The following is a 21,036-nucleotide window of genomic DNA, read 5'->3' on the forward strand; positions in this document are numbered from 1 at the left end:
ACCTATTATACCCTGATATTTTAGGTTTGATTGAAAGTTGATCGTTTTTCCCAAAGGGGAAACGTCGCGTAGTATTGTTGTTAAAAAAGAAGACTTTTATGCTATGCAAGTCACTACTGTCTAGACAGTTCATAAGCGATGCAACAGAACCTTCCATTACCAATTTTACCATAATCACTTCAATAGATTCAACAGGCTGAAGAAGTGATGAGCTTTGCCTATACTTCTTGAGGCAAAACAAAATGAAGGGTTTTATAAATAGAAATTACCCTTTTATGAATTGCTTATGTTCTCGGAATCCTTAAATGTTTTCAAATAACTGAATAAACAAAATTGGAAGCATTTTCTGAACACACAAAAAGCTCTGATGTGAAACTTATTGTACTCTTTCCAACTATGAGCAAAGGACCCATTAAATAATATTTCCATTCCATATGGACATAACCCGCGTCACATGATCAGCAGGCTAAACTATTTTAGACCAACAGCATCCAAATTACAATCCAAATCCAGTCGAGAAATGAACAAAAAGAAAAAAATTAGCATCGCCAGAGGTGAGAAAGAGGTCTCCCGTTTTTACATGCCTTGACATGTTCCAAAACAATCTCTTGGAGCTGTTTTTGAACCTCATCTATGGGTTGACAGGCATCTATTATCTGCATCAAATTGACAATACATTTAGCACTTGGAAGAATCCCTCGATAGCCAGCATGGTCGAAGAATGGACGATGGGCAAACAAAACAAATGACAGCAGAGAAAGATCAATTGGGATACAGAATTAATAAATAGACACTGAGGGCAGGCTGATAACCACTATAACATCCATGCATGAGTTGGGAGTTTCAACACAGATTCTCTGGCGTATAAATATGGTAGATCGAATACAAATTTACCTTCCAGGAGGAATCATGGAGGGTCTGATAGCATTGTGCTACTTTTCTCTGAAATTCAAGTTTCTCGTATCTTTCACCTCCATAGCCTCCTCTTTCTGCAGCTTTCTAATGATGCCAACATAACATCACCACAGTTATAGGAATTACACAAGAAAATTAATTCAACCAGTGCATGTGCCTAGATGCTGGAACTCAGCAATTATTTGAGAAGCAAAATGGTCAACTGACATCCAGGGCCACCCTAACAATTCAAATATGCATGACTGTACATGTGCGTGAAATTATTTGTGTTCCAAGGATAAAGTTGACTGCTACAATCTCCAATGCATTAAATATTAGTTGCTCTACAAGACTGATTAAACTCAATTATATATAGAGATAGTTGCATCAAGTTATTACTATGGCTAAAGGATCATTGTATTTTTTTTTTTTTTTTTTTTTTTTGGAAATAATTAAAAACAGTGGATATCAGGATCAAGTTAATTGATATCAGACAGACCAGCACAAAAGGCACATTTTTAAAGAGGCTTTCTTGTTTACCATGTCAAAGGATGGTAATGACTAATGGGATGAAAAAGAAATTGAGATGAGGTTGGCTTCTCACTACGGTCCACATCTACAGAACATGGCGATGGTCAACATATTTTGCTTAACTGTCAGACCATATAAAGAGCTCACCTCAGGCGATATGTCAAGGTAAAGTACAAGATCAGGAGCCAGCAACCCAATCTCAGGAGCCTGCAAGAGAATATCTCATTCACTACCAGATGGAGGACATAAACATCATTTTCCAAAGACGACAACAACAACTAAGCTTTAGTCCCAAACTAGTTGGAGTCGGCTACATGAATTCTTTGTTTCCAATATTTGCTCTGATCAAATTAATAGCAATGCACAGTAAAGTATAAGCCAGAAAAAAATTTCGAAATACTTTTCACATAAAAATTTTCTGATATACTCCCTCCATCAAAATTGTAGTCCCACTTTCCTTTTTGGGTGTCCCAAAATAATAGTCCATTTACATTTCCAGAAATATTTTTCTTTTCACTTTCCCGCAACACCCTTATATAATAACTCGTGTAAATAATTAATATTAGTTGAATTTACTAAATAATAGAAAAAAATCTTAAGATAATTGATTTTGAAATCTTGGTAAACTAACTATTCATCTTATTTTAAAAGTTTCAAGGAATTATTAATATACAATGTTTAGAACTTTAAGGATATATGTGGAAAAATAAGAAAAAAATTATAGTTAAACTAATTTAACTAACTTTTCTTAAACTATGGGAAAAACATTTAGGACTGTAATTTTGGGACGGAGGGAGTATTAAAAATAACTAGAATAAAGCATAAGATAGACAACAAGTAACTAGGCCTGCTATATGAATCATTTTCCAAAGACATCATGGTAAATCAGCATTAATTTCAAACCATTTTCATGCTTGTGTTCACCTTACACCACTCACAATCAAGACCTTTGGCAGATGAGAAAGCAACTCCAGAATAAGAGTACCGATCAACAATGAGAGACGTTCCACTTTTCAGCTTGGTTTCCATCAATGAGCTGCAAAATCATCCACATTTTCAAAACTATAAATATTTAAACATTCATTCAGGTAAAAAGGATTCGGTAATATTTGGCAATACCAATTGACATTTAAAATTAAAATTCTCAGCACTTGTTACTTTTAAACTTTTTGATAATATTTATCTGCATGTCACTTATAAATTCAGGTCTTAATTTTCAATTTTACCAAACATCACCTTAGTCATGAACATACGTAAAGTGAATTACATTTGACAAAATCCATCAATTCATTCTATAATCATTTACAATCTCCTAATGAAAGTATCAACTTGCTTGAAAATTTAATTGTATTACTAAATATCACTTCACAGCATAATACACTTTTGGTAAGCCAAACATAGGACTCACTCAGCCCTCAAGAACATAACCAATCATTATACATCAGAATGTACATACAGTCATTAAACTTTTAAATTGTCTTGATGAATCAAGAACACAGCTTAATGAGACACTGGAAAGTCTAAGTAGTGGCACCATGACATCGAACTTCTAATAAGGCACCTTATTTCCACCTTGTATTATGTTTTATAATCTTAGATTCAAGGGATGTACATAAAGGAGACTCACAAACTTTCATCAGTGCTTTTGAAGAGAAACTGAAACTACAAGTTTTGAAATCAATACCCTTTAACTTCAAGAAACAATTTGAAAGGAAAGTTTTCATACTTACAAAGACATTTTTTCTTACACTCTTTCAAATCCTAACTCCACAAATGAGCATATGTTTACATGAATGCCACCAAAATTTGATTTGCCACGATACTAATTACAAAATGAAGATATCCTACATGAAACTTGGAAAACACATCCTTGACCTTTTCAAAACACATGCATCTCATTTGTCTTAATTCAAAAAATTAAAAAAAATAAAAAATGGAAAAGCTAGAGATTAGAGCAGTTAAGGGTGATAGGTGAAAAAGATAAAATATTCCAAGAAGCTAAAACCCTAATTTATAAAATGCTAAACCCGTGAGAATAGGTCCGCAAGACTTTATCTACACTTTCAGTATGCATAACATCTATATCACATATACATGGACAAGGACAACAAATTCTAAAGTGTCTGCAATGGTATTTAAGGAGCATTCATGCAGTAAAAATCAACTTCATAATCTACTGTACAGCTCAGGAAAAAATGTACAAGAGAACTATTAAATCTGGGACAGAGGTGGATTTCTTCTCTGAGCACGTACCAGCAAGGGATCCCTTTATTCTTGTTACAAAATAAATTAAAACAAGAGACAAGCTGATATTAAAATAATAATGACATGGATAACTAAATACCTAGCTTATTAATATAAGCAACTGAATGAAATTTTCATCGCCACCTCATATTAGAAAACATAGACAAGTAAAAGCTGAAGGTTTTACAGCCATCTCGTTCACCATAGAAAAAGATTGTACCTCTTTTCCCACCGATTTGCACTATATAATAGATGAATTGTGTGATCATCCAACTGGGATTGATTTGAAAGATAAGCAGATATCATCTGTCCAATGCTAGTAGTTCTATCAGGAAACCGCCATAATTCAGTTGGATGCCCAAGTCCCTCCAAGTAAGAGACCATTGCGCTAGATTGAGAAGTCTTTCCACTGCGATCCAAGCCTTCTAGAACTATGAAGGCACCTCTCGACCCACAGTTCTCAAACCTTAGGTTAGCATTACTAGTATTTTTATTTTCCATTCTGACCAACCTAAGGGAACTCTTCCAGGGGTAATTCAAGCAAGAATTCAGTGACCTCCTTGCAGATAAAGTACCAAAAATTCTACAATTTAACAAAGAAATGTATATTAGTCAAGAAACTATGTTACTATTTTCAGTTTTTCTTTTGTGATTGTGTTTAGTTTAGACCAAATAATTCAATTCTAAAAATTGCAGGAAAAGGAAAAAAAATGAAAATTTTAAGTGACATGGGAAGAGAGAAAATTTACTAACAAAGCCTTAGAAAATGTGAAGGAGCAATACATGTCATGTCCCTCATAAATTTATAGCCTGCAACCAGCAAAGCATGTAAAAAATGAGTTTTAGATTCCAAATCACTCAAAAACCAGGATAAGAGTTTTCGAATTGTAAATTAAGGGCTAAAACAAACTGAAACTACTGAGTAAAAGTAGACAAGTTGGTGCCGGAAAGCTGTGAAGGCGGTGATTGTGAATTGGAAGGGAATGGCTTGTGATTGTAATGACAGCAGTTGACTATTATCAGCAGTCTGCTGAGTGCTTCATTAGGGTTGCAGAGGAATCGAGGGAGGAGGGAAAAAAGTGAGGAAGAGCGAAGTGCTTAGCATCTTTCACACAAATGTCAAAGCAACAAATTTCACAAACATTAGCATCTTAACATAATCACAGTAACTGGAGATTGGTTTGTAACATCACCAAAACCCCCAAGAAGCTGTCCTCACACATACATGGCCATCCAGCCTCATCCTCACTTGACTAGCCCTTTCGTTGTTATTTCATACTCTCTTTTCTTTTTTGTTACCAACAGGAAGCCACCCTATGGTATTTTTCATATAATCCATATTATATATCATAAGATGCATAAGGGGGTGCTGATCTCCCCATATATGGTCAATAGTATCATGGACCGCCCTTAGAAACCTTGCAGTGATCCGCTTCATACCAGTGCCCCCACAAACAAGGCAAGCAATAGCACATACAGCTAATCAAACAATTCAATCAATGCAATTCATCAAGTGCAACTATAACAAATAAGTAAACAATTAAATATATACATATTTCAATAATAATAATTATATTAATGATATACAAATAAATAATTAAGTGATAACTAAGCATAAACTTTTAAGTAGTAAATGGATTTATGCATAATAATGTTGGTATGTACTATTTATTATTGCTCACAGTGATAGAAGAGAAAATACTCTAGCTCTGGTTCTGCATTAGAAGGGCACAAGGTGAACTCAAACGACCTACAAGAACTGGAATTAAGAAGGAAGAATGATCAACTAGTAGATTCTATCTTTTAAATATATTTATTACTACCTAAGGTTCTTATCGAAATTTCAGCAAAACCGCCCCTAAGAATAGGACATTCTACTTAGGGTTGGCAGCGGGGCGGGTAACCGCAAAAAATAAACTATCCGAATTCGAATCCATTATTAGTTTAAGTACCCGAATCCGTTAAGGAATAAACCAAAAAGAACCAAACCCGTCCCAAACCCATTTAGAACTACCCGCATACTACCCGTATCCGTTTAAATACTCGTTAATCACAAATTTATTCAATCCAGGAAACCCAAATATGAACCCAAAGTGCAACAAAAGAAATACATAAAAATACACTAAAATTCAACTTCAAAACAAAAAAACAATTTATCCTGTAATATTCAAAATAATAAAACAAATTAACATGTGATATTCTCAATCAACAGTACATAGTAGTATTAAAATAAAACAAAAGAATTGAAATTCAAACAAATATCTCAATTCTCAATTAAATAATTTGACAATCAAAAATCTATTAAAATTCAATAAGAATAATATCAACCACAAACTAAAAACTAATTAAAATATAATAATACTAAACTATAGCAAATTATCATAGAATGAGAACTAAATCCATATAAAACATAATAAAAAGTATGTCAATAAAAAAAATTACTGAATTAAAAAGCACATCAAAACAAAACAGCACTACAACAAAAACACAAGAATTGTACATAAACATAATATTCTTAATACAAACATAATTCTTGAACTCCACTTTTTCAAGAACCAAGATTGCAAGGATTAACAATCAACATCATCTTCTTCCACACAAAAAACATTCGACTCTGTGCATGAACAAGAATCTGAAAAATAAATAAATAAGAACTTTGACATTATGAACTTTCACATTTTGTACAAAAAGCAGATTCCTTTTAACGTGTTTTGCTTATCAAAGTTTGATATTAGTAACTAACCGCATTTACAATATCAAATTTTAAATTTGAAATCCTATTATTGAAAAGCAAACTTTGAATAACTTTAGCAGCAGAAAAATTGACAAACCATTCTCAGTATATGACAATTATATGCAAATAATCTCATTATCAGTATCTCTAGACAATCTTAATCATTATTAACAAACCAAACATATCAGATTTCACTCAACAAACCACGAATTGGCTTATATTCACCATCCTTTTGCCTTTTAATATATATATTTTCAACAAATAAAACATGCACAAAACCCATAAACGAAAAAATAAAACAATATGCAAATAATCTCGGTGAACCCATAAATTAAAATTCAACAATTCCTCCTCTTTGTTTATATGTGTTTATAAATAAAATAAAAAAAAAAAAAAAAAAGAGAGAAAAGGGAAAAGGGACGAAGCAAAATGAAAAAAAAAAAAAAAAAAAACCGAGAATGAAATTTTAAAAAAGTCAAGAACGAACCTGGAACTTGTACCCTTGAAGAGCACGACTGCTGCGGAGGCGATGGCCAAGAACGAAAGCAACGGGAAGGTATAAAGAAAGACTGTGGCAGTAGAAGTGCAGACAACGAGCGGCGCAGGGAAGGGAGGGAGAAGAAAATACGTTTTGCTTGAGTTGAGTTTGAGAGAACTTTCTGTTTGTATGATTAAAATGCAACTCTAGGCTAAAACGACGTGGTTTTTATTTGTGGATTCATTTAAACCTCCCATATCAAAACTGCGACGTTTCGATAGTAAATTAGTTATTTTTGTTATTATTGTTGTTAAAGTTATTATCATTGTTAAAGTTGTTATTATTATTATTAGTTATTAATTAAAAAGCTATAATTATATTTCAATACTATAATAATTGCAATAATAAAATATTATGTAAGTATTATGTTTAATAATTTTTTATTAGATAATATACTTAGTATGTTATAATTATATACTAATATAAATGATGATACTAATAAAAAAATAAAAAGGCATTTAACTAAGATCCAATTATAATTATGTTTATAAATTTATTGGTGATATTTTCTACGAGTCATATTCTAATTTACCAAAAGCATATCAAGATTTCATATCAAGATTTCATATTCCACAGCGGTTATATTTTAAATTAAGATATAATTATAATTATCATTAGAAATTTATTAGTGATGTTGATAAGTAAGTTTAAAAATTTTTAATTATAACATTCTATTTAATTAATACTTTTTTATTTTTAATAAATTTCACAAAAAAAATTCAATTAAATTACTAAGACATGACATGAATACTTATATATAATTTTATTTAATATATTTTATTAAAAAATTAATTTATTAAGATATATAATATAATGTATATAATTTTATTAAAATTTATTTATCGATAAGATGTATATCTAATAATATTTTATTTATTAATAAATATTTAAAGTATAAATTACTATAGTTACCGGAAGATATATATTTTGCATATTTTTTACACAAGAATGTCGAGTAGTTACGAGTAAAAACTATAGTTACCGGTATATAAATTAGACTGCTAGACTCAAAATCAGTAAGTTTCTACAACATGCAATATTGATTGCTAGACTCAAAATCAACGGAAGGAACTTGCAAACTAGAAGTAGGAATGCCGAATCCATCTTAGCTAACGTGCTAGAGTGCGCTAGAGAAGGCGATTTCCGGCCGGCTATTGAGAACCAGGTATCGCGATATCTATCAACCTCTCTCGCTTCTGTGTTCATGGAATCCGCCGAGAATGGAAGGATTGATGGCCGGACTGTGACTTAGCGACGGAAAGTGGGGCGTAGCTTCTGTTTCCCGGCTGGAGGTCATCGGAGAAGGTGGTGGAGGGGAAGAGATGTCGCGCGGTACGGAGGGAGAAGGGCTAGAGAATTTAGTTTCTATTATTTTCCCCTCTCACCACTAACGGTTCGATTTAATTATCGGTTCGGTTCCCTTCTAAAACTTCGGTTTATTTTGGTTTTTCATCTGGTTTGGGTTTAGTTGGTTTTATGAATTTTATTATTACTTTTTTTATAAGCCACTAATGTTGAGAGCCTATAATCAATGACCGCCTAATTCAACTCGAAGCTTAATTAATACTTTTCGCTCCCTCTCCAAGTGTGTTCACAATGTTCCTTTAAATAGGCTATTTAATTAATTAATTATCAATTAAAAACAGGATATTTATTTAATAATTTTGTTTATTTAATAATATTAAATAATAGAGCTTTAAAAATAAAAAACGTAGATTCGACCATTAATAGACAATATTTTCAAATTTAGACTAGATTTATCAATTCAACTGGTTAAATTTTTTAAACCAATCATTTTTTATTTCGATTTAGCTCACACTTAGAATATTGAAGTCATGCCTTATTAAGATGAAAAATTTCAAAATATACCTAATGGAATCAACAACTAATTTATATTATATATTATATATAATTATAGATATATAAATAGATAGATAAATGGATAAATATAAATAAATAGATCAATACAATAATAATTAGTAATCATATATATAGGATAAATAAACATAGAGAGTGAGACTTTTAGTATTTGCTTCTATCTTACTTGGGAGATTTTTCAGCGGTTTTCTATTTTCTATTCACTTTTTCTCCTATTATTTATTTTTTCAATGATAATTTGCACTTTTTAAGTTATAAAAACCAATTATGGCATGTGAAAAAATTAATTTTTTTCAGTAATATTTTTATGTATTTTCAAATTGAAAAATAAAAATTACTACTTTCTAAAACATCACTCTTTAATTCAGCACTCTTTTCGCCCTTTTCCTTTTAATTAAATTTCAGGTAATACTAACTAAACTATGCTTCAAATTATTTTATTTTTAATTTATTGCATGCTAAATATGCTAAAGTGAAAAATATGACTTCCTCACTATGCTAATGGAAAGCAAGATGAATTAGATTTTTTAATATTTTGGGATATTGAAAAAAATATATTTTAATTAATTATCTGAATGTTAAATAGGTAACAAAGCTTATAAGGCTTACAGAGTATAAAAGTTTTTGGTCCTATCATGGATAAAGTGCGTTTTTTAAAGATCAAACTTGTATTATCACTTTTACGAAATTACTGTTGTTTACCATTTCAATCTATACACAGTTGGTTTTCTTTTTATAAATTTTTGTATAGGTGTTTGATTAATTATTTTTTTTCCAATATTGATGGGAAAAATATATTTTATTTAAAATATATTTTTTTTTGAAAGATTTTGTTTAAAATATTAAACCCTACATGAAAAGCCTCTATTTAATGAGAGACCAAGTTTAACCGAAACTATAATTTTTTTTTTTTTATATTATGTATTTAATGAAAATATAATTTGAGTGGACCTTCGAGCGGCTATTGTTGTTGTCGGATCGAGCGGTGCATCCACTGCTCAATGCTGACTTCACTATATACAGTACTAGATTTCCTCCAGTAGCTTCCAATGAGATATATCAAACTACAGACGCATCCACGGCAAGTGTCTATTTCTATCCAATCAAATTACGTTTTCAAGTATTTGAATTTAGTTTCTCCAATTAAAAGTGATGATTTAATTTAATTAACAGTGAGCTAATAGATAGAGTGAATAGCTAAAGACAGGTGATCCTATCCAATTAAAACCTGGGCAGCAACTTAACCGCTGGCAGATCCGGCTGATATCCACAATAATCGAACCCGTCGGATTGGTATACGTCAGAAATCCAACGGTTAATACTTTTCCAGCAGTTGTTCTGGAAAGAAGCTACTAAACTGTCTAACTATTAAGTCCCAAAGTTTCTCTCTCTAACACGAGCGCGTACACTCTCTCTCTAGGTTTTCTTTTGTTTTCATAAAGAGGGCCTTGTCGTCTTCGACTCGGGCGGCTCTGCTCGCGACCCAGTGTAAACAAGGCCGCAATCGTGCTCTCTGTTGAAGTTAATTTGGCGCTTCGATTACGGGTCCAACGTTAACGATCTAGGGCTTTGGTTGCGGGTGGTCGTATTATTCTTTATATTTATTCCTTTTTCCTGTTCTTTACATGAATTATCTTCGACGGATTCTACCGGAGTTCGTTTCGGTGGAAGGATTCGCTATTTGTTGAGCCAGCAAAGGATTATCTACTGGTAAATCACTTTTAGTGTTTTGGATTTGTGTTTCTGTTATTGGTTTTATAATAAGGTAAAAGGATGGTTCTTGTTTTGTTTTTAGGGTTAGGGTTCCTTTTGATTCAATAATATTATTGGTGTATGCAGTTCATTTGTAACTTCGCGGGCAATAAAATTTTAAGTTATTTGAATGTACTCTTTATTAATTTGAAAAGAAGTCACTTTTTCTTTGATTGGGGATCGATTATTTTCCTTTCAAGGAGTTGTGAGCTTGAGAATTATTATGATAAATATTTTGGTTTGTTTTCGTTTTCATTTAATTTGTTTAAACGCTTCTGTAGTGATGATACGAATTTGTTACAGCAAATTAATACATTTGTAAGGGGCTTGAAATTGGATGATGTAATTCTTTTGTGTAAACTCAGCGGAACTTTATCATGGCACACGAGTACATATTGCTGTTTGATAGTATGAGGAGGTAATATTATTCCCATTACTTGTTATGCAGAATCGAGTATTAAACCAGCTTTTTTGTGGCGGGATAGGAGGAACTAGAAACAAATTTTGGCTTAGAAATGGCAAAGAATGATAAATTACATGGGGAATTTTATAGAAATGCATTTGAGGCAGTAGGGGAAATGGAGGGTTCTGGTAGCTCAGGACGGATTGACACAGAGATTACTGCTTCTGAGGATTCAAGTGCACCTACAAGGAAATGCATTAATTTAAATTCCAATAAACGGGACCAATTTGATGTCCCTCTACAAGTGCTTTCTTTGTTGCATATGCTACCATCTGAAAGAAAGGATTTAATATGTCGGTTGAGATTTGAACTTGAACAGATAAGGTTACTCCAAAAGAAAGTGGAGATGCAGAGAACGAATGCTGTTACATTGTCTTCTTCTAGTGACATTCTTAGTTGTAGTAATGGGACAAATGGGCCTCGAGCAGTGACTTTTAGCAAGTCATCAGTGATGGCCTCTGGGCCAGGTAAGAAAGCGAATCCTACAGCTAAAGGACGGGAATGGAATCGGAATAGTTCTGGAAGGTTTAAGTCTACAAAGCAAGCTTCAGCACCAAGCACTACAAATGTGATGGTGATGAAACAGTGTGAGACATTGTTGAATAGATTGATGAGCCATCAGTATGGGTGGGTCTTCAATGAGCCAGTTGACATTGTGAAGTTGAACATCCCAGATTATTTAAATATTATCAAGCAACCAATGGATCTGGGGACAATAAAGCAGAAGTTAGTCTCGGGCATGTGCTCAAGCCCATGGGATTTTCTTCGTGATGTGAGGCTTACATTCAAAAATGCTATGGAATACAATCCAAAAGGTCATGATGTACACATCATGGCTGAGACTCTTAGTAAATTTTTTGAAGTGAGATGGAAAAACATTGAGAAGAAATTACCCAAGACTGATGCTCCAGCTTTACAGGCAAAGTCAGGTCCACGGGAAAACTTACAAGTTACTGAAATTTCTCCCATTAAAAAGAGAAAAATAACTTCATATCAACATGAAGTTGTGCCAGAGCCTGTTAGGCGGGTAATGACAGATGATGAAAAGCAGAATCTGGGCAATGAATTGGAGTCTTTGTTGGCAGAGATGCCTGTACATATCATTGATTTTTTGAAGGAACATAGCTCAAATGGAAAGGATGCCGGAGAAGATGAAATTGAGATAGATATTGATGATCTCAGTGATGACACTTTGTTCACTTTGCGGAAGCTTTTAGATGATTATTTGCAAGAAAAACAGAAGAGCCAAGTAAGGGGGGAACCTTGTGAAATAGAGGTATCCTACTACCTCAGTTGAGCAGATGTTTTTCTGTAATGTATTTTTTGAGCATCTGTGAGTTTATGCACTCAAATCTTTGTTGCAGCTGTTGAATGAATCAGGGTTGAGCAATTCATCAATGCAACAACAAAAAGGTTGTTGTCTATGGCCTCTCATTGCATGTGTATAATATTTTCATAGGTTTGCCTGTTGGAAGTTCTTATTTGCCTGATCTTTGACGTGTTTGCTTTTAGGGAATGACCCAGCTGATGAGGACATTGACATTGGTGGCAATGAGCCTCCTGTCACAAGCTTTCCTCCAGTGCAGATAGAGAAGGATACAGGCCATAAGGGGAGTAAATGCATCAGTTCAGGCAGCTCCAGTGGTAAATTACCCTTATTATCCTGTCTTCTATGTCTGTTTTTATTTTCAAATTTATCTTTTACTCAAATTTTTTATCTTAATGGCCCACAGATATCTTTGAATTTTATGGGTTGCATTGTGTGGAAGAGGACATGCAAGTATTTGTGACAAGTTAACTGTTTACTATCTTGGATTAGATTTCTTTCCTATTTTTTGTGCTACTAAAATTTCTTTTTATGTTTCTCTTAGATTTCTCACTTACTTATGTATTTGAGTTCTGTTAAATATGGAATAGTTATTGCTGAAGCCTTCTGTGAAGGGTAGCATACAGCAAATAAAAAATGAAATAGTGAAATATGTCATAAGGAAACTAAATCCATGCTCAAGGTTTTGAAGCTTTTAATTGTTTGACTGGAATGTTCATCTGAACTTTAGGATTACATGCCTCGATGCTCATAACTTATTCCAACATACGGAGAAAATCTTCATTTAAATTGGAAGAAACCTTTTGGTTTCTTTTACAGTAATAACATTTTTTTCTAAAAATCTTCTTTTGCTCTCTGTCCATTTCAGATTCTGACTCTGATAGTTCGTCAGAAAGTGAATCTGATGATGCAAAAGCTTCTAGTCCAATAACTGCAACAAAGGTACATGCTATATTGAATAGTCTCAATAATTTGAAAGGCCTGATTGGCATCATGAGTATTTTGTGTGTGAAGTTGTTCTTTTTACTTGTTTAGGTTCCTGAAAACTTGGGTTCTGGGGTTCAATTAGATGACAAAGCAAATGCTTTTGATCCACTAGAGATAAATCGTGAGTATTTCATCCTTTTTTTATGGGTTGTGCGTTTGTCATATAGAAGTAACTTTGATGTTTGGCATTCATTGTATGGAAAGCCATGAAATAGATGATCTGGGCTGGAATAACTTATTTACAGCTTTCCTAGCTTTATGTTCCCCACTATTATTACAGATTTACAATGCAAGACTTGAAATATTTGATTCAGCAAGTGGAAGATCATCAGTATGCTATGGAAGGAAAATCTAGAAATTGCATTTTTAGTCATGATATTTTCTAATCGACAGCTTCCTTTTAAGGTGTTTTTGAGGTCTCAAAACATCATATGGAAATTCTTTGTGAAAATATAGCAGATGCACATTGCACTTTTAGTTTCTTTTCAAAGGAAAAAATGTGGAGGTTACTTTCCAATTTAGGCTATCAGAAATTAAAAACCCAATTGTATTAATTCTCTTAAAGCTTGTTAAGCACCAACATGCTCTCTCCCTCTCCTTCATTTCCCGTCACTTGGTTTATTTATAAAATTATGAATCTTATTTGTCCAGAATCATGTCCAGAATCAGTTAGTGGACTGGATCAACTTGAACAATCTTCCCAGCAAAAGCCAAGTTCTGTTGAGTCAGATTGCCGCCAAGACGGTAAGCTCAAGTGTGGAAGGAATTATTTTCCTTTAATTTTTGTTTGAGCATCTCACAAATCTTCCTGCAAAACTCTTAGGGGACAGTGCACCAAGTGAGAGGCAGGTCTCTCCGGAGAAACTTATCAGGGCTGCAATACTGAAGAACCGATTTGCTGATACGATATTAAAAGCGCGAGAGAAGACGCTTTCACAGGTAGGATACTTAATTTGGTCCACCTGCAAACTTAGATGTTATTGTGCATGGCAATTTCTGAGGGTTAGTTCTCGGTATGATCAGGTTGACAAGGGGGATCCTGAAAAATTGAAGCGGGAGATGGAGGAACTTGAGATGCAGAAAAAGAAAGGTTCTTACTTACAATATTCTGTTAAATCTTTTGTGGTTTTCAAATGAAGTGCTCTTGGTTGTATGTGTGGGTGAGGGTCATGTGGATTTATGTTGGTATTGTTGGTCCTCTGCTTTGAAAGTGTAGTTATTTGCTTGTTTCTGTCCAGAAAAAGCTAGGTTGCAAGCTGAAGCCAAGGCTGCAGAAGATGCTCGAAGACAGGCTGAGGCAGCAGCTGCAGCTGAGGCTAGACGGAAGAGGGAGCTTGAAAGAGAAGCAGCACGGCAGGCATTGTTACAGGTAAAAGTGCAGATTCATGTTGTGGAACTGCATCTTTGTCCACTATTCCTTGTTCTGGATTTTACTAGTACCTCTCTTGTTTATGCAGATGGAAAGAACTGTTGAAATTAATGAAAACGCTAGGTTGCTCGAAGACCTAGAAATGCTTAGGAGTGCACCAGCTGAGCATTTGCCAAGTTCTGTTGATGAGACAAGTCCTGATCACTCTCAGGATGGCCTTGGCGGCTTTAGATTTGGCGGAAGTAATCCTTTAGAACAGCTCGGTCTGTTCATGAAACAAGACGATGAGGAGGAAGAGGGTGAACCATTAGATGTTCCAAATCCTGTAAATGATGTAGAAGAGGGAGAAATTGATTAACCTTGTGTTAAGCTTGTTTGTGTATTCATGAAACAGTAATGAATCAAGAGTCATAAGCATACATGATACGTCTGGTTCCATAAAAACGACAATTACAGCTTCTGGCACTCCGAATTACCTTGGATAGGGAGGGCGAGAAGCTGCGGGATTGCTTGAGTTTGATACAATACAGGTCAAGTTACGGTATGGTGCTTGAAATGTCATCTACAGCTGATAAAATCCTGCATCAAGACGAGTTTGGAAGGGGGGTGGGGGGTGGGGTGGGGCGGGGCGGGTGGTCAGTAGAGTTGTATGTTCATCCCAAGCGGTAGTCCATTATATTTATAGTAGATGGACGTTTAAAAGGAACAAAAAAAAAAAAAAGGAAGTGCATTATTAGCATGTAATACGTTTTTTTTTTTTTTTTTTTTTGTTTTTTGGGTAATCCTTGTATGTTATTATCATTCAGCTTTAGCTCTTCGCAAATTTTTTTAGATCAATCGTACATGTATTATCATTTTGTTATTATCTAACAAAATGATTAATTAATGTAAAATCGACAATAGAAAATGACATTATTAGATCAATCGTACTCCACTGAAAATTTCTCCCTTCTCTTAACTCTGTTTTGCTTTAGCTCTTCGCAAATTTTTTTAGCTGTGGAAATAGTAAGAAGAAAAAAAATACTTTTTCCATTTTGAATAAAATAATTCTTAATAATTTCTACCCCAAGGCTTAGAAATTTGCTGTTGCTCATTTTGTTTTTGTTTGTAATTAGAAATTTACAATTTTAATTTATAAGAATATTTAAAAATATATAAATTTCATATTTTAGAAATTTATTGATATCAGGAAAAAAATACATAAAAATTATATACCATGACTATTGATGGTGGTGCATCAGCGGTGAATGATGATGATTGATAACAAGTGGTGACTATTGATGATGGGTGGATTAATAAATATATATTTATATAATTATAATAAATTTATCAATAATATTTTTTTAAATAAACTATTTTTTGAAAATAAGTTATTCCACTTTTAGATTGGGATAATTACTATTTCATCTCTGTAATTTTTTGCAATATGGGATTTTTCTTAAAAGAAAGAGAGTTTTTTTAAACGAATTTATAGTGGAATTAAATTGAGTAATAGAGAGAAAATTAAAATTGGAAAATCCACTTGATAAAGGTAAGTGTGTTCCGCTTTTCACTACTATATTTGATGAAAAAAAATTTACTAGCTTTTTTCACAGAAGCCAAAGAGTTTAATAAAGTGATTTACAAAAACACCGTCGTTTCAGTTCCTTCCCAATCCATATGGAACTCTCTTTCTTCCCCGGAAGACTCAGAGCTCTCAATTCGACAATTTCTCGAGAAGTACGAAACTAATACAAATATCTCTGATCAAAACCAAATTATTAGGTCATTCCAAACCCTACCCACTATTTCTATCTCTCTCTATAAAGCATAAACCCTCTCCTTCCTTCTCTTTCACTGTCTTCATCATCTATCTAATTGTTCCCAAATTCTGATCCTTCAAAAGGGTTTCCATAGCCACATGGAAACCCTAATCCAATCGCTCCCAAATCTCCCTCTTTTCTTTTCCTTCTTCCTTTTTATTTATCTCCTAGCTTACTTTGTTGTTTTTCGCAATTGGACCTCCAAAGTCCGATCAGAAGCCTCCAGTTGCTTGATCTCCCTCTGTCATGGCACTCCTGCGGTTTTCCTAGCCTCTTATGCTATATTCGCCGACTCGAACCGTGGCTTTTCGTCGCCGAACACTATAATCCAAGACGCTGTTCTTGATTATAGCATTGCTTATTTTTTAATGGATCTAATTCATTACGTGATTTTCTATCCTAGTGACGTCCTTTTTATCGGCCACCATTTGGCTACTCTGTTTGTGTTTATGACTTGCCGGTACGTTGTTTCCCACGGCGCCTACGCCATACTCTGGTTGCTGATTCTTGCTGAGGTGACGAGCTTGTGCCAGAATACGTGGACCCTCGCCGGTGCCCGTAGGACCGATGTGAAATTCGCTTCCAAGGTGTATGATTTCTTGTCCCCTCCTTTCTATGCGTTCTATTCTTTGGTGAGGGGGCTTTTGGGTCCATATTTTGTGTATCAAATGGGAGCTTTTTACATAAGTGGGGTTGCAGATCGAGTTATACCCAAATGGGTTTGGATTTCTTGGATGATTGTTGTGACGACTGCAATTTCTGTTAGTATATTATGGATTACCAATTTGTGGGTTGAATTGTACAGAGCAAAAAAGAGCAAATGTGAGAAGAAATTGACATAATAAAGAGTAAAAGATGTAACTTTTTTTTTTTTTTTTACCATTTATTGTATGTTGCATGGTTAGACAATTTTTCAAATCATAGGAATGTTATTTAACACTGAAAGCTCTGTGCTGGAGCTTCGTGGTTGGGTTTAGTACCCATTTTTGAAATGTCTCCTTTGTATCCTTAATGTAATTTTCCAGTTATAAGAAAATAAAATTATGTGAAGGAGACATTCCGTTCTAGTTCCATGCATTTTGTTCATGTTTGATCCATTTGTTGATAATGTTTATGTTTGGATCTATCTTTCTTTCTTCATAATGGGGTATCTGACGAAGACTTAATTTTAAAAAGTATTTACCTTTAAGATATTTAATGATTCTACCATGATTTGTTTTCTTGTCATTCCAGAGTGTAGTTGGGGTTGTTCAATCTTCTAAGGAAAGAATGTAAAAGATAATATATAATTATGTAAATTTTGTGTTGCACTGTCAAGGAGTTGGTAAAAAAAGACCTATTGGATTGAAGCTTAAAGGCTAAAATCAATGGATTTTTAATTACTGGAAGCCGTTTCAGCAAGAATGTGGCAGAAAATATCAAAGGAAAACAGTGTAATGCAAATTTTGTGGATGACATGAAACCACCAGAGATATATTGTTGGAGCCAAGAAAAGGACACAAATCTACTAATCAAACCTTGATTTTTGATCACCGTTAACTTGGTTTATTTTTTTGATACAAACAAATTATATATTGCATATCCATCCTTTGTTTTCCACGGGAAAGACTGTGTAATCAAGAGAAAAACACATAGTCCTTGGCTTTAAGTATTATATTTCTTAATCCTCCAATAGGAGATAAAGTCATCAATAAGATGCCAAATATAATGCATATCTGAAAGAGAAAAAAAAAAAGAAACAAACAAAGTAATCAAAATAATAGTCTTGTGCTAATTATTAAATTGAATATGTATATGAAAAAATTAATAATTTAAGATGAATGTTACCCAGTTTGTAACCCAGGACAAGCTGAACCTCTTTGGTTTGTAGACTGCAAGCCACATTATGCAAGGGAGCTGAAAAATGAAACACAAAACACTCAATATTTTTCTTTTCGTTTCTTTTCATTTTCCATTTCTTGTTGCTTTTCTTGTTAGTACAAGGTTACAGATTGAGGCTTACAAAGTAAGTTGTTGGGGCAAAAGCAAATCCTCCAAAGAATCCGAGTAAGCCTCCAAAGAACGGAAAGCATATGCCAACAAACATTGTGAATGCTGTAATCAGACTATGTTTAGTATGCTGTAATAAAACGTATATTTGATTATATTACATTATGTAGAAAACTGTTGCTTACCGACGTATAAATTGCGGCTGATAAACCGAAGGGTTGTACTAGGCTTGAAATGCAATTTCTTTACCAAAACCGTTTCAATCATATCAAAAACAGGCATGGCATACAACTACACAAGAAGAAACACAACATATTATGGTTCTTAGATGACTAATTTCAAAAGAAAAATGAAGTAAAACAAGTTGCATTTTACTAACCAAATACCTGATAGCTTCCAATAACATGAACCACAACGAACATATTAGCAGCAACAATAAGCCAAGTTGGTTTTTCTAAAGAAATAAGGATATTGTCTTCAACTTTGTTTCCAAACATGTAGTATCCTATCAGAGCAACCGGAAAATAACACAATCCCACAACTATATATGCAATTACAACTCCTCTCCACATTGGACCTTTTGATGGCTTTTCTGGTGTCGAAGGTATTGTTGCTTGAATTTCTAACACTACGTTATGTCCAGCGTAGGCAAAAGCTACATCGCCTAATGCAGTAAAGAAATCAAATACTGTTCCTGATGTGGTTGTGGCTTTGTACCCGTATTCCACGTCCGGCTGACGACCCTTATGGACGGAAGCTGCCCAGGCAATCGTGGAGTAACTACAAAAATAACATTACGGTTTGTTGGCTGTTTTAAATGCTGTTAAGAAAAACTTTATCTACAGATCATAAATTGGCATATTTTGGCAACATACCTTAAAGACATGACCGCAGCGGCCAAGGAAACACCAGAAATGGAGTTGAAATTGGGGAGGTGAGCAAGAACAAAATGGACAGAAGCGAAGATCATTATAAAATAGGTTGTTTTGATTGGTTTACAATCCTTACAAACAATATCATGAACCTTTTGCAGAGATTTTCCTCCTGTAACCATATAGACTATATCTACGCCAACTTCACAAATTAGTTGTTGAGGCACAACAATGTAAAGACCAAGTTTTTCACCAAAAGCATGCTGCCCAAGCTCATGATACCGATCGAAACGTTTCCCAGGAACCATCTCATGCATTTCAACCATTTGCCATAGAGTGTATAATGTAATTACCCATGACAGTATAAGAATTACTGTACCAGGTCCCCTGAAATTGATCAAGATAGTAAAACTTGCTAAAAATGGAGATTTATATGATATATAGTACTTGAAATTCTAAAGTAACAGAAATTGTAGAATCAGTTTTATGTGTCTGCAGGATATGAAAGATACCATCCAAGATTTGACATGGCATAAGGAAGGCTGAGAACACCAGCTCCAACCATGGCAGTAACATTGTGGAAAGCTGCGTACCACCATTTTGCATTTCTTGAAGATGTGATGGGAAGCCAATCATCTATTGCCTTCTGCTTTGGATCTATCTGCAAGTGAATAAAGAAGCAGTAATCTTTCAGTTACATTCAATCACAATAATTTCATAAGTAGCTAGTCTTGTTTAATATATGTGAGAAAGAAGGAGAGAAACTTACATAGTTGGAGACATTATTGGGTATTTCTTGAGAGGCATCAGGTTCTTCTTTACCCATTGATTTGCAGAAAGCAAATTTTCGAAACACAGAAGAAAATGAAACTTGCAACAGCAAGAATTGGCTATATATATATATATATATATAAAGTATGAACGAAGAAAATATCGTATAAATTGAAAGTGATTGCGAAGAGATATCCGTCTGCCGGCTTCATGACAGAAAGCAAAATACATATGAAACAATTTAAATATATTTCTTTAATCAAGAATGTTTCTATTAATTTGTTCTTTCTATACATGGCCTGTATCCTATAATGCTTCTTGTTTTATACATTTAAAATATATATTCTATTTTTGTATAAATGTTCATGCAAATAATTGGTTTCACAAGGGAAGTCCAGCTAAGTGATATTGACAAATAAAATAAACTACCAAATAAAGTTAATTTCAAGTATGACATAAAAATTGAATTAATAAAATATAGTAACTTTTTTTATTATGTTTTTACTTATTATCTATATTTTAAATATGAAAAATCCTAATTGTTGCAATCTTTTGGATTGGAAATATAGTGAATTTATTATTTATTTAGTAAAAAATAAATTAATAAATACTTAATTCTTTAAATTGCATATCTCAAATATCATGTTTCTAAATTTACAAATATATTATCCACTAGATGTGAATATAATTTGATATTCAAATCACATTTAGAATTTTATTTTTTCATTAATTTTTTTTAAAAAAAGAATTGAAATACTTTTTTATTTTCAATTCCATTATTAATTGCAATTGAGGATGCTATTGTAAAAAAAAAAAATCGAAATTGGAGTAAAATTGACAGAAATGTCAAAATAAGCGAAATATAAAACCTATAAAATTCGAAGT

At 33.3% G+C, this 21,036-nt stretch overlaps 4 protein-coding genes across 9 annotated transcripts; 2 read left to right on the forward strand and 2 right to left on the reverse strand.

The window, feature by feature from the left end:
• Positions 1-365: 365 nt before the first annotated feature.
• On the reverse strand, positions 366-7,057 carry ZEU1 (P-loop containing nucleoside triphosphate hydrolases superfamily protein). 5 transcript variants are annotated; one of them, XM_089716287.1, is made up of 8 exons: positions 6,891-7,049; positions 5,372-5,428; positions 4,423-4,479; positions 3,890-4,252; positions 2,350-2,461; positions 1,573-1,632; positions 895-999; positions 366-656 (listed from the first exon to the last, which is right to left on the reverse strand). In XM_089716287.1, the coding sequence occupies exons 3-8, from the start codon at positions 4,452-4,454 to the stop codon at positions 540-542; spliced, it is 789 nt and encodes a 262-aa protein (XP_089572413.1). In that variant the 5' UTR covers positions 4,455-4,479; positions 5,372-5,428; positions 6,891-7,049; the 3' UTR covers positions 366-539. The 5 variants fall into 5 exon arrangements, with proteins under 5 accessions (XP_089572413.1, XP_089572412.1, XP_089572410.1 ...); XM_089716286.1 differs by having other exon boundaries at positions 5,352-5,428; XM_089716284.1 differs by lacking the exon at positions 5,372-5,428 and having other exon boundaries at positions 6,891-7,057.
• A 3,137-nt stretch (positions 7,058-10,194) lies between these two features.
• Positions 10,195-15,461, forward strand: LOC105633106 (transcription factor GTE8). Of its 2 annotated transcripts, none has more exons than XM_020678783.3 (11): positions 10,195-10,529; positions 11,020-12,310; positions 12,399-12,447; positions 12,547-12,678; positions 13,230-13,303; positions 13,397-13,469; positions 14,012-14,092; positions 14,172-14,287; positions 14,372-14,438; positions 14,587-14,717; positions 14,806-15,461. In XM_020678783.3, the coding sequence occupies exons 2-11, from the start codon at positions 11,087-11,089 to the stop codon at positions 15,073-15,075; spliced, it is 2,217 nt and encodes a 738-aa protein (XP_020534442.1). In that variant the 5' UTR covers positions 10,195-10,529; positions 11,020-11,086; the 3' UTR covers positions 15,076-15,461. The 2 variants fall into 2 exon arrangements, with proteins under 2 accessions (XP_020534442.1, XP_012071037.1); XM_012215647.4 differs by having other exon boundaries at positions 10,197-10,529; positions 14,000-14,092.
• A 909-nt stretch (positions 15,462-16,370) lies between these two features.
• On the forward strand, positions 16,371-17,590 carry LOC105633113 (TLC domain-containing protein At5g14285). The gene has a single exon (XM_012215660.4). It carries the CDS (start codon positions 16,618-16,620, stop codon positions 17,359-17,361), a length of 744 nt encoding a protein of 247 aa, XP_012071050.1. The 5' UTR covers positions 16,371-16,617; the 3' UTR covers positions 17,362-17,590.
• Positions 17,591-18,027: 437 nt separating this feature from the next.
• Positions 18,028-20,369, reverse strand: LOC105633120 (lysine histidine transporter 1). The gene is made up of 8 exons (XM_012215672.4): positions 20,150-20,369; positions 19,893-20,041; positions 19,384-19,767; positions 18,895-19,288; positions 18,694-18,799; positions 18,522-18,613; positions 18,347-18,415; positions 18,028-18,234 (listed from the first exon to the last, which is right to left on the reverse strand). The coding sequence occupies exons 1-8, from the start codon at positions 20,204-20,206 to the stop codon at positions 18,136-18,138; spliced, it is 1,350 nt and encodes a 449-aa protein (XP_012071062.1). The 5' UTR covers positions 20,207-20,369; the 3' UTR covers positions 18,028-18,135.
• Positions 20,370-21,036: the final 667 nt, after the last annotated feature.

This window comes from Jatropha curcas, chromosome 11 (assembly GCF_041381405.1).
Source record: "Jatropha curcas cultivar XTBG-Jc1 chromosome 11, XTBG_Jcur_1.0, whole genome shotgun sequence".
Taxonomy (NCBI): domain Eukaryota; kingdom Viridiplantae; phylum Streptophyta; class Magnoliopsida; order Malpighiales; family Euphorbiaceae; genus Jatropha; species Jatropha curcas.